General features: G+C 29.6%; 1 protein-coding gene across 1 annotated transcript; it reads left to right on the top strand.

Annotated features, from left to right (window-relative positions):
- Positions 1-8,369: 8,369 nt before the first annotated feature.
- LOC120071622 (transcription repressor OFP8-like) lies at positions 8,370-9,369 on the top strand. Its single transcript, XM_039023980.1, has one exon. It carries the CDS (start codon positions 8,483-8,485, stop codon positions 9,275-9,277), a length of 795 nt encoding a protein of 264 aa, XP_038879908.1. The 5' UTR covers positions 8,370-8,482; the 3' UTR covers positions 9,278-9,369.
- The last annotated feature ends 4,457 nt before the right edge of the window (positions 9,370-13,826 follow it).

Genomic DNA, 13,826 nt, shown 5'->3' with positions numbered 1-13,826 from the left:
ATAATATATATAATATATATTTATTCTTCTTTTCCAAATCCAAAAAGAAATCCCCTTCCCTCCACCCCCCACCTCAAACCTCTCTACCAACAAACCCAAACTCCAATTCCAATCTTCTACACCTTTTAGAAAAATCGAAAATGAATTAACCCAAGATAAAACGAATATGAATTTACCTTAACATTTTGGGACGTCACACTAGAATTCTTTTTTTCGGATTGCCCATTTCGAGATCCATATTTTCTTTCAAGTAATTACTAATTCCTAATCTTTCGGAACTAGTCAATTAGGCAAAGCCTTAAAACCCTTTCATTAAAAATCTCCATCGTTTTTCAATTACGCTAGTATATTCAAATGATAGTTTTACGTGCACGATTTTATCTAAAATCCTCTTTTTACATCAAGATAATAGACCATGGAATTATTAAAATAGTGTAAGAAATTCAAAAACATTAGGTACAAACATGCCAAAAAGTATTGATGCTAATTCAATTCACAATCACAAAAGTGTCTAGAAATAATTTAAAGAATTAATCTAATTCCTAGAACAATGAAAGATCAACCTAACATGGCCTCCATAGATAGAACCAACATTAGTAAACAAAAATAAGAATTGAAGAAACAAAAGAAAAAGAAAGGTGATATCAGATGATCTGATCCCATCTCTGCGAAGGAATCGACCCTCTCTAATGCTCTCCAATGATGATCTCCCACTCTAAAGACTCTCTATTTTGTGCTCAAAACTCCCTACGCACTAGAAAACCTGTAACGTCACAACTTTTTTTTCTTTTATTCTAGACCTTCTAGCCTTGAGATGCTTGTGCACTTCTTTTCTCGCTCGTTTTAGCCTATTTTCATGTTTTAAGACTATTTTGTCATTGCTAAGGCTTTTTTCTTCAATATTTCTTCAAATCTCTACATATTTTGCATAAATGCTCGGTTTTTACAAATCAATATAAATAATTGCATTAAAGAACACATTTAATGTTAAAAAAAGCCAACAAAAATCTAAGCCAAAGAAAGCACTTTGCTTTTCAAGCTTCCCCACCATTGAAGTACCCTCATCAGCCTTAACAATCACCCCCTTAAAGAGAGGAGCAACCAACTTGCAACTTGGCCCCTCAGTAGGGGCAATGACCAAACCAACCCTAGAGGGAGCATAGCTATAGAAAAGAAGGGCCCTTTATATCCCCCCAACCCTACAACTATCGAGAAAATGACAAAGACCACTATATTGGCACACTTGCATTACCTTCAAGCATACTTAATCGAGATCTCAAAACCCTACCCTTTCCTTGTAACTGAATGGTCACACAACAGGAAAAATCATCCTCCTCTCTTACTTAATTAGCACAAAGTCAGGCAATAGACAACTTCGATGCTCCTTAGTAGCCTTATCCACATAAATTGAATGACCAACAACATTTGCCATGATACTCAACCCCCTGGGGTGTTTATAATTCCAAAAGAACTTGAAGTAGCTTCACCCAAATCGACACTTGATCAAACACGAAGGTCTAAAAAATAGTACATGGAACACTCACTTCCTCAGCAGAATAGGGTTACCTCTAATATATCAAAGACCATTGGAAAACATCCAATTCCTAGTTACCTATTCTTAAACTAAAAAATAACAAAATCATCCTTCAAAACAGTAACCAATGACACTTCCACACAACCTCACATCTTAGCAACCAAACGAGAAAGAACCTCAAATGGAAGCTGATCCTCCACAAATATATTTTGAAATACATATATTTTAAAATACATTATTAAATTTCATATATATATTTTTTACGTGTTATATATATATATATATATATAGTACTTAATTTTGAAATACAACATGCCTAGTGTCCAAAAAATTAAAGACTTTCAAACTTATAACATGATAGTATTTTGTGTTGATCCTCCACAAAGTAATTAGTTAGCATGTAAAAAGTTTCAATCTTTACTTGGAATTATTTTGTGTGGAATAAATGAATGGTAATGAGAAGAGAAGTTAGTGTGAAAATATTAAAATATTTAAAAGGAAAATTGAAACCCACCATATAGGTTAGTCCAATTTTGCCTTTTAAAAAAAACATCTGTTAAGAAAAGGAAAGGGTTTAGAAGAAGGTGGGTATGTAGATGATACTCACGGGTGGCAGTCTTAAAATAAACAAAAACAAAGAGATCACATTTAGCTTTTTGACAATTACTTATTCTTCATATTCATTACTCTCTCTCTTTCTTCTTTCCATTCAGGCCACTTTGCATTCACCAGTCCCACACGCAATCACGTATCCCCATTTAACATGATATTGGAGTAAAAGGTCTTTTGTTCAAATTTTTGTAATGCTATTTTCTTTTCGATTAATATTGATTTCTACTTGTTGGATTTTTCTACATATTTCAAATCCACTAGTGAGGAGAGTGTTAGAGTGTTAATATGATACTAAATTTATTTTCACCCATAAACTTAAGCTTTTAAATCGATTGATAATTTAACATCTTTCTTCATGTTCTAATTTTTATATCAATATAATTTCTATTGGAGTATTAAATTTATTTATGAAACGTCAGCTTAAACTTTTGGATTGGTTGATGACTAAATATGAGAGTGTAGGTAAGAACCTCTTACTTCCATCATTAGAATAAACAAAAATAATTGAAAATTAAAAAAAAAAACAATAAAAATGAGTTACACAAGAATTTATGTGAAAAGCTTCAAAACCCAAGAAAAGAAATCCACCACATGAAATTATTACAATCACACATAATTCTCTTCAAGAACACTCTCTCAAACATCTTGTATCACACTCACTCTCTTTCCCCCATTTTTAAACTAGTGGATACGAAAGGAAAAAAAAAACATTTTGTATTACTCACACTCTTTTCCTCATTTTTAGATGATTTGAATTTAAAGCCATGAGTTTCTTTCTGTAATATTTGAAGTTCATCACTTTCTTGAATCTTTTCAACATGTTGTTGCGACTTTCTTAGAACAGTAATATCGTCTTAAATTTTTGAATTAATTATTAATTAATGGGTGATTTAACACCTATTTGAGGTATTCCCAATCCCACCACTCAACCATTCAAATCCAAATCCAAAATCTAAACTAGATTTTTGAAATAGTTTGGAACAATGTTGGTCAAAGTCAATGGTAGTAATTATTATAAACTAGAAAAAGAAAAGCCTAAGAATATGGGGAAAGAAAAAAAGAGAAAAAGTGGGTCAGGAAGTCCATAGTTTGCGTATATTTTGTTGTTGTCATGAAGCAAAATTCAAGTAGAAAAGTAGAATCAAAGTACTGTATTAACTGTCTGTTAGCTATTGGTTTTGAATTTGGTATTATAAAAAAATGAGAAGCAAAAAAAGGGTTAAATATGCACTCGTTCATGTGTTTTTCTCTGCTTGGAACCTTCTTTCAATCTTAGATGCTCTTCTCCCAACCCTTTCCTCTACCATTCTCAATGTGCATTGGACCTTGAGAATTTCATTAATTACCTCATCACACTTTTTACTAAAATTATAATTAATATAATAACCTTTTACATAGTTTGATCCAAATCGTGTATTCAAACATATCTCTATTGCTAGATCGTAGACCACATTCATGCACGAAATGATACACTACTTTTGATCCATATATAAGGTAAAAGTCACGATTGCCTATTCAATCTTATTTTCACAGTTATATCGTGATTTTTCATGTCTATGCGTCTAGATCACACAACTCACGCCCATACGAGAAAAGATATACACCACTTCATCAAGTAACTACTTTAGGCTTTTATAGCTATAAGGTACAAATAACATGAGGTTGTTTGTTCAAACATATCTCTACTATTATATTATGATATTTATTCATATATATGGTTTAGATCACACTTATATACGATAAGATACACCACTTCAACCCAAATAAATGTAATGGAGTAAATGAGGTGATTGTCTAGACCACACCTATATACAAAAGACTATACCAATTTGACTAGAATGGTTGTAATGGGTGCAGATAATGATGTGATTATTCATTCAAACATATCTCCAATGTTAGATCATGATATTTCATATCTATGATCTAAATTACATTTATACACAAAAGAATTCACTAAAACTTTGTTGTGTAATCACTTCAACCTAAATGATTGTCACAAAGAAAATTTAAAAAAGAACTCTAAAAAAAAAATAGGAACGTAAAGATTCTCTTCCGAGCTTCATTTATATATGTATATATTCTAGCTTTTTTTTTTTTTTTTTAACTTCTCCGATAAATGTCTTAAGCTTTCATGGTTTTCCAATATTTGTTAAGCCTAAAGTCAGAAAGCATAAAATTGAATTAGTGTATGTTTGGATGATCATTATACATAGACTAAGCTTCTCATCTTTAAATTTATATAAAATATAAACTTAGTTCACTAGCAAAAAGAAAACTACTTATTTAATTATTTTTATATAATTTTCTTTGTAACATTTTTTATTTTTAAAAAAAAATGAATTAAAACATGCATGGACTTTGATTTCTAGTTTTTGGGGTCAACCAAAAGCAAAGAGTTTTTAAGTTTTGATGATCTTGATTTCAACAAAACAAAAAGACAATGATATGGGACAAAGGAAAGTTTGAGAATTGAAATGGAAAACAATAAAAAGAGTATTATTATTAATATTGGTTAATTAATTTATTTAGGTTATGGAAAATAAGTTGAAAAATAATGGGGTTTTTAACACTTTCTTCCATTCTGAAATATCTCAGGTTTCAATGTTTGTTGTGTTGGTGTGGCTGAATTACTTGTCTCAACCCTCCTGTTTTTATCCTTCTAAAAGTTCTCTGTCTACCTGAAAATTAGTACACAAGTTTCTCACCAAAATCAACTCAAATATATCACTTTTCTCTCTCCCTCTCTCCCCCTTTAAATGATTCATTTTGTATATCTATCAATATATATATATATATATTTTCATTTGTATGAGTACTATATCAATATAAAATAATATTAACGTGTAATCAATATTTTCATTATATCATAAAAATATCAATTAAATATAAAAAGGAAGTAACAATATGTCGTCAATGTGAATATTACATAAATAGAATTTTAACTAATTTAAAGTCCGTAAAATGTTTATCTATTAGGTCACATTTGGATCAGAATATGGTTTAATGCGTATAGGTATTAAATATTTGGAATTTGAATGCCTGTGTTTTAAATGTTTAGAATAATTGATATTACGATAATTAATGTCTGATGTTTAATTTATCAATTCTTTATATAGAAATCAAAATTAAATAATTACTTAATTAAATGCAGGAGACCATTAATGTAGTCATAAATTAAATTTATCCTTATTTAATTTTTTTTATAATAATCAATTATTTAATCCGTAGAAATAAAAATAAATGAATACTTTTATATTAAATAATAATTTATTAAACATAATTTATTTATAATTAATTACTAAAAATAATTAAATTAATATAAATTAATTAGAATACTTTTTTATTAAATAGTTAAGATAACATAAATTATTAATGGTATATGTTTTAAATAGTATATCTATATTTAATAATTAATTAAAATTTAATTAGATTATATTCTTTACTATTTATCTACCAAGCATAAAAATCTCACCATTATACAGGACATTAAAAAGTTCATCTTAGATAGATTTTAAAATTCTCTAGATAATAATATTTAGAGTTTTATAAAATAAAATTATGTGAAACAAACAAGGATATAAATATTTGTCTGAAATCCATGATTAACCTATGAAATAAATATGCCATTAATGTATTAGATGTTTTTGCTTATATATTTTTTTTTTTCTGTGTTCGATATAGACATATAACGATAGAATCAACATTTTCATTATATCGTAAAAATATCGATGAAAAATAAAAAGAAGCAACAAAATGTCACTAAAACAAATATAATATCAAATTTAAACTAAATTAGAATGGGTAAAATGTTTAATTATTAATTTAAATATATATATTTTTTAATGTTTTTGTAAATTTTTCATAAAGATTTGATAGTTAAAATTTGACGTTTTCCTATAAGCTAAAGTGGGTTTAGCTTAATAGTACTCGACATCACCTTCTTTTCTAGATTCACCGAAAATCAAGATCCCAACCTAAAAGATGATTTTCATTTTTTTTTTATTGTATTCAAAATTTGGAATCCCACTAATGATTTTCCCCCTAATATTTTATTAAGAAAATGGTTAATAATATGATGATTAAAGAAATAGTTTTTATAACTTTATGAAACACATAGGCATTTTAGTTGATTTAGTTGTCAATGTTTGTGTGAAAATGGAAAAATCTGACTAATTTTAGGGCAAAAGTGTGGTATATGTTAGCACTAATTCAAATTTAAATTTGAATTTGAAATATCATAACTAACGCACCAACAAGTTTTTAATAAATTAAACATCTTTTCACCTAACAATCTTCAATCTAGTAGAAAATGGTGTAGTCGAGCCCTGTGCCTCCTTTTCTTTGATGGGTTAATTATTTTAAAATTTTATATTCATCTTCAAACTTAATTTTAAATCTCTTTCAATGCTTCTCATTAGCTTTTCACATTACATTTGATGTAAGTTATAGATAACATATTTTAGATTTAAACTAGATTTAATGATGGAATAAATATGAACAACGGAGATTTCACATGATTTTTTAAACTTTGATACATTAGTTAAAATAATTGAAACAAAATTTCAAGCAAACCTCGGACGAATAAAAAAGTAAGAAGTAAGAACATTGCATTTTGGTATTATACATTGGATTGTCTTTGCATTTTGGAATTATACGGTGGATTGTCTTGTCAAAGGAAGGGTTTGACCCTCCAATTTTAAGTTTGAATCTAAATTCTTGTGGTTTAAAAACTTTCTAATAATTTTAATCGACAAATTTGTGAGTATGTCAATGGAGTCCTTAAGAGGCTGTTTGGGATGTTGAGATGATATAGGATGTGGGAAGTTCTGATGTATGGTGAGTTCTAATTGAGTATGAACGATCGAGTATGTTCAAACATATACGATACACGGAAGAAAAATAACGGTGAGATACGAAACATGTTATGAAAATGGGCCCACAAACAATTAAAATGATAATGGGTCTCCAAACATTAAATGATATAGGATGTGGAGATATACCATCTCATGTTGGGCTCCTAAACAACCCTAAATTTTGAAATTTTCAATTATACTTCAAATACGAATTTGGTAAATTTTCAATCACACACGCTTAATAGATGTTCCTAACTTTATTATTTTAATCTTTATACATATATGTATTAATTAAACACTATATGATAACGTAATGTAGATTTGAGTAGATTTAGGGGTTTGATTGTTAAATAAATCGTATTTCATGTTTAATGATTTTGAATATGTGTCTGGTAGTAAATTTAAAAATTAGATAGATCTCAATTAAAAAAGTTGGTTAAAATGTGTAGTAATATACAGAGGCTAAATTATAAAGGTAGTTTTGAAACTTTATAAAAAGTCAATGGTAATATTGCAACATTTAAAACAATAAGAATATTTTTTAAATAATAGACAAATGAGGTCTTTTTTTCTTATAATATAACCATATATTTATAAACCATAAAATTAGTTATAATTACCAACTAAATATTAGGTGCTAAATTTAACTCTGTAATTGACATGCATTCTCTCTCTTGGAGTCAAATGTTTAAATTCTCATATTGTTACTTGTCGTACTAAAAAAAAACTTTATATTAAGCTAAATATCTATAATTGATAATTAATTTATGGACATATTGTATGTCGTAAAATGTGTATAGTTATTATTTTACTATATCATATAATTTAATATAATTATTTAAATGATAAAAGTGTTAGAAATATTTTTAAATATAGTAAAATGTCACTATCTATGAGTGAAGATTCTTTCAAATAGTGTACAAGAGAATGAAGTGTCTATTACTGACATTTTGTTATATTTGAAAATAAGTTGACTCATTTTCTAATATTTGAAAACTGTCCAATGATTTATTATACTTATTTTTATTTTAACAAAATAAAAGGAATTTATAACATGAAATATTAATGTGCTAAGTATTTTATTCCATAGGTTAAATAATTGATAAGTAAAGTGAGAATGAAAAAGTGATTAACAATAATAATTGGAAACTTGATTACATATCATTGAACTTTGTTGGTATCATGAAAGAGCTAACTATTCTTTCCCTTTTTTTTTTTTTTTTTTTTTTCCTTGGGAAGATGACAACTAAGAAATGGTAAAAGATAAAATACCATAAGACCTTTTGTATGTGGCAAGTTTCATAAAGAAAATAAAATAAAAAATCCAATCTTTCTGTTGAAGCCTTTTTAATTTTTCACACTTGGGAATTTATTTTTAAATAAATAAGCACTCCCACTTTTGGTTTGTCATGCATTTCTCACTCTCTTTTACACTCTCTGCCATTTCCTTCTTCTTCCTCCTCCTCCTCTGTTTCTCTCTCCAATGGACACCCGTTTCAAGCTCCGTCTCTCTCGCGTCTTCCAATCCTCTTTCGCCTCTTGCCGTTCCCGTAATCTCTCCGATATCCTCCATAAAGCCGTCTTCATTCCCTCCTCCGACGACGCCAGTTTCCGTAAGAACCTATCCGCCGACGAAACCCTCTCTTCCTCTCGCGATTTCCTTCTCCCCCGACGGAAAATCACCCACCGATTTCCTCTCTCCCCTTTCCCCTCTGCAATTCCCGGTGGCCGGACTTGCCCTCCGGCGTCCCCGATCTCCCCCTCCAAACCCTTTTCCGAAAAATCGACGACAACGACCAAGAAGAAGAAGAAGAAGAAGAAACAGAGGAAACAGAGGAAACAAAGTCCGATCTGCCCGCTGAGTTCGGCGAATTTCGGCGGTACGTGGTGGTACAGTAGCGAGGATGAGGATGACGATGATGAAACAGACACCCTTTTTTCTTCTAAATCGCGTTCTTCTGATTCGTCGGTATCTCACCGGCGGCACAAGTCTCGTCGGAGAAGAGGAGGTCGGAGCCGGAGCTCTGAAATGGGGGTTTTGCCGTTGAAAGGGAAAGTGAAAGATAGTTTTGCGGTGGTGAAGAAATCGAGCGACCCATATAATGATTTTAGAACCTCGATGTTGGAGATGATTGTTGAGAAACAGATATTTTCAGCTAAGGATCTTGAGCAACTCTTGCAATGTTTTCTCTCTTTGAATTCCCACCATCACCATAATGTGATTCTTGAGGTTTTCACTGAGATTTGGGAAGCTCTGTTTTCTGATTGGGGATCTTGATCTACAACAAAACTCTCATCTGATTCCCTTGTTTTGTTCTTTTGTTTGTAAGACTAGTAAATTAATTAAGCCTAACTTTTATTGCTTATTAACCAAATAATCAAACTCCATTTCTGGGTTTTGCATTAACTAATGAATGGAAAAATAGAAAAAAAAAATGGGGTAAAGTGAAAAGACAGAAAAGAGTTTTTGGTTCTGAGATGAAGATTTTTGCAGATGCAACTTTTGAAAAATGGAGTTTTTGGAGGGAAGAATAATAAGATAGAGACTTTCAATAATGCCACTTTTGGTACAGATATATATATATATATATATATATATATATATATATATTATTTTCTTTAAATTGGTAACTTCACAAACACACACACTTTAAGAGTTGTCAAAACAAAAAGGGTTGAAAGATGGAAAAGCCAATGACTAAAACAAAAAAAAAGACATAAAGCTGTGCAGGTTTCTCTGAGTTGTAACATTGATATTATATTTTGAATCTCTCCTTTGCCACAAACCAGTAATAATAAGGCAGCACCTAAGTTTGATACTCTCTTTACTTGAGAAAAGTTGATCCATGTTAACTTTTTATTGGATATAGCAAGGGCTGCACTTCAATTTTTTTCTGCCAAGAAAAGAATACAAATTTGAGAAAAATGTCAATCAAGAAACAACCATCATATATATGAAAAACAGTGTCCAATCTTGTTTTGTTCTTCACAATAACCATTCATTGTGTTTGCCAGTATCATGCATGCTTTGCTAACCCATTTGAATTTTCATTTCAATAGGGTTTTAACTTTTTTTTTTTTTTTTTTTTTTTTTATTTTTAAAAATAATAAATTTAAAAAGGGTATGTAAAATAGATCCGTGGGGATCTTGTTTTCAAAAACACAAAAGAGAACAAGGCTAAAGACAAACCTAAACTATTTAATAATAATAAATATAACATATCCATATGTTTGACTTAAAAATAGATGTGATTTATGAATTATTAGATGGTTGAGGTTAATGGATAAGAATAATCCAAAGATCAAACACTTAAAAATGTTAAATTTTTATGTAATTTGCCATACAAATACAAGACAAAACCCAATCATGTCTTTGGTATTGGATATAATTTTATTTGAACTAAATACCCAGCCAAGACCCACAAGCTGTTTTATTTCCAAACAAAAAACATAAACAAGGGTTTGTTTTTGGTTTTGTATACCCAACAAACAATCACAAGAGACATTGAACTCTCAACAAAAAGCCAATGTCAGCAGCAAAGCATAATTGATTTTTGATTTGTTTTAAGTAATTTATACATTATTATTATTCTAAAAAGTTGATTTGATGTCTCCTGTCTAGGAAAAGGGTGTTAATGAGAAGAGAGAATTTTAAAATGAATAATAATAATAAAAAAAGAGCTTTAGGAATATTAAAAAAGTGGGTAGTCAGAAATGGGTTATTAGTATAAATGAATGTATATAAAAGGTAGGTGTGGAAAGAAGGATGATCACATGGTGGTGATCTCAAGTCAGTAATTTTGGTTAGTTTGTTACTTAAAAAGTAAAGGGTAATGAGAATTGGGGGTAAATAATAGGGGCAAAAGGGTAGCAGAATTTGAAGAGGGAAATAGGGTTAGCATGGAAACTGAAGGGTCAATGTCAAAGGAAAAAGGAAGAAGGGCAAAGACAAATTCTGGGTTACAAACTTACAATGTGCAAAGAAAGAGAATGATAGACATAGAGTGTGTGTTACGGATTTTCTTGGCTTCATTCCTCCAAATATTATTCCATCATACTACTACGTTTCCATGTAGATTCAAAAATATATATGGTAACTCCATTTGTTGTGGTTGAAATTTCTTCACCGTTGAATGTTGACATATAGAAATTGCAAAATTTTGAATCTATATACAACGATTATTAAAAGGTGTGAGGGCTTCATTGAATATAAGATTCTTAAGTTTTGGTTCTAGTTTATATTTAATTCCTAAGTTTTAAAATGTTATATTATTCCTTATGTTTTAAGTTTAATATTCTATTTGGTCGTAAGTTTCAAAATATTTCATTTTTACTTTTTGACTTTTGAGTTTTGTTTCAATTTGGTCTCTTAAATTTTAATATTTACACTATGGACATTGATTTTTCACTAAATATTTAATTTCAATTTTGGGTGTTAATCCCTATTAATTAATTGATTGAAAAAACATCACATCATAATTATTTTAAGTCAAGTGTTCCTAGTCTATGCAACCATCCTTTGTAAGTAGTAAAAAAAAAAAGCAAATTTTTAAAGAAAAATTGTCACATGACAAAATATTATTGAACAAATGGTTACATAAAGATAAGTGGAGTCGTTTGTAGATAGCATCGAAAGTTTTTTTTATGAGTAAAATCTCAAAAGTAGAAGTGTAAAATACTGAAACATCGGAAGAGAATGAAAATTGAAGGATAAGATTGCGGTATTAAAAGAAAAGATAGGGATGAAAAAGGGATATTAGGTAATAATGATGTTATTTGAGGAGGGTGTTGGGTGTAGAAGAATGAGTAAATGAGAGGATAGAGAAAGGGGGGGGAAAAGTGGTAGCAATGTGTGGGAATGTCTGAGAAAATGGCAGAAGGTGTAGCAAATGGGGCATTGGGCTTTGGTTAATAAATGAGAATGGTGGGTTTAGCATTTTTTGGGTTATTGAGCCTATTCTATTTCTGCTTCTCTACTCCAAAACTGATCAACTCCACATCTCTATGATGGGCTTTTTCAGTGCTACTCTTTTTCCTTCTTCCATATCAAAACAAATACTTACTCAATTATTGATGAATCATCAATACCCATGTCACCAACTACTTCATTAATTCATCCCTTCCTTCCTTCCTTCCCTCTCTTTTCTCTCTTTTTACTATTTTTCAATTTTAAATTTAATCTTTTTTGTTTCCACATGATGGCCCAATATTCCAAAAACACAACTGTATTTCAAAATTCTATTTCTTTTTTCTTTTCTTTTCTTTTCTTTTTTTTTTTTTTAAGAAAAGAATGATTTATTATTTTGATTTATAAAATTGTATTTGAAATAAAGGTTATTTAACACACAACAAAACTTGTTATACACATGCACTGTTCCCAAATAATAGATTACCAAATTTTGTGTTTGTTCTAGCTTTAGTTTTATATGTTTATTTATCATGTTTTTGAAAATTGTCTAATTTAGAGAATAATCACTTAGGCTCCCCTAAATGTGAGACTCCCTCTCATCAAGATGTTTACCTTTCCACCTTCAAATGAAGACATTCTACTTGATAAAGTTAGGCTCCATCTAAGTTTGAGAATCTCTTCTTAAGTTGTTGAAGAACAAACCACCATGATTAGTGTAAGTCTCAAGATCTATATCAATACAATCTTCTCCAATGTAAGATTGACATACAATTGTGGTTTGAGAAAAAAACACATAAGACTAGTGGCTTCAAAGAATCTTCAAAACGACCAACCCTAAAAATTGAACAAAACACTATATATATATAACTTTGAGAATATCTTTTTAGAAAGAACAAATAATCTTTTGAAGGAGAAAAAAAAAAAAAAACAACAGACCACGAAATCTGCATAATCATGTTAACAGATAGAGAAAAAATATTCGACAAAATCAATTGCTTTTCACATTATAGATGTTCTTGAAAATGCCCTAACAACATGACATGTTGTAGAGGATAAGCAAGCACACCAGCAAATATGTCCTACCACTACTACAAAACAATATTTCTTGACGTATTTTAAATGTCAAGTATCATTTTTCTTGACGTTTTAAAAATGTCAAGGAATCCAGTGTCAAGAATGTTGATGTTCTCGACTAGGAAAAAATGTCAAGAACAGTGATACCTGATATTTTTGAAATGTCAAGAACAGTGATACCTGATATTTTTGAAATGTCAAGAACAGTGATACCTGACATTTTTGAAATGTCAAGAATATTGACATTCTTAACAAATAAAAAACGTCAATAACATTTTCACTTGATATGTGAAAAATGTCAAGATATACTTTACTTGATACTGAAAAATGTCAAGAATATAGGTGTTCTTGACAAGAATAAAATGTCAAGTATGTTTGTGCTTTTTTTTTTTTTAGAAGATTAATATGGATGTTACCTCTAAATTGTTCATGTATTTTAATCCAATAATCACTTATGATATATTATGACAAATATCCACTAAAACAAATAAATAACCAAACACATTTTCAATCTTATGAACTCAAATTTTCTCCAATATGACAAAAGATAACATTCTTCAACATTGTTATTATAAAAAAACTTTACAACTCCATGAAGGATTTTCTAAGTTCACTAGAAGAATATGGATGGACCCATATGGACACTTCCAAAAGGGACCTTTAATATTAATATTGTTGTTTTCAAAACTTATTAGAGAAATATTGTTGTTTTGAAACTTATTAGAGAAATATTGTTGTTTTGGGATTTCGAGGCTAGAAGTCGAGAGTTGAGGATTCGACTAATGTAGAGGTCGAACGTTGAGAACTTGACAAACAAAGAAAAACGTGGAAACAATACGTAAAT

The sequence above is a fragment of the Benincasa hispida genome, chromosome 2, assembly GCF_009727055.1.
Source record: "Benincasa hispida cultivar B227 chromosome 2, ASM972705v1, whole genome shotgun sequence".
In the NCBI taxonomy this organism is placed as follows: Eukaryota; Viridiplantae; Streptophyta; class Magnoliopsida; order Cucurbitales; family Cucurbitaceae; genus Benincasa; species Benincasa hispida.
This window is presented reverse-complemented; position numbering and strand designations above follow the sequence as displayed.

What these genes read in the sequence shown, in the direction of transcription:
- LOC120071622 (XM_039023980.1), top strand. Translation starts at nt 8,483, where the DNA reads ATGGACACCCGTTTCAAGCTCCGTCTCTCTCGCGTCTTCCAATCCTCT.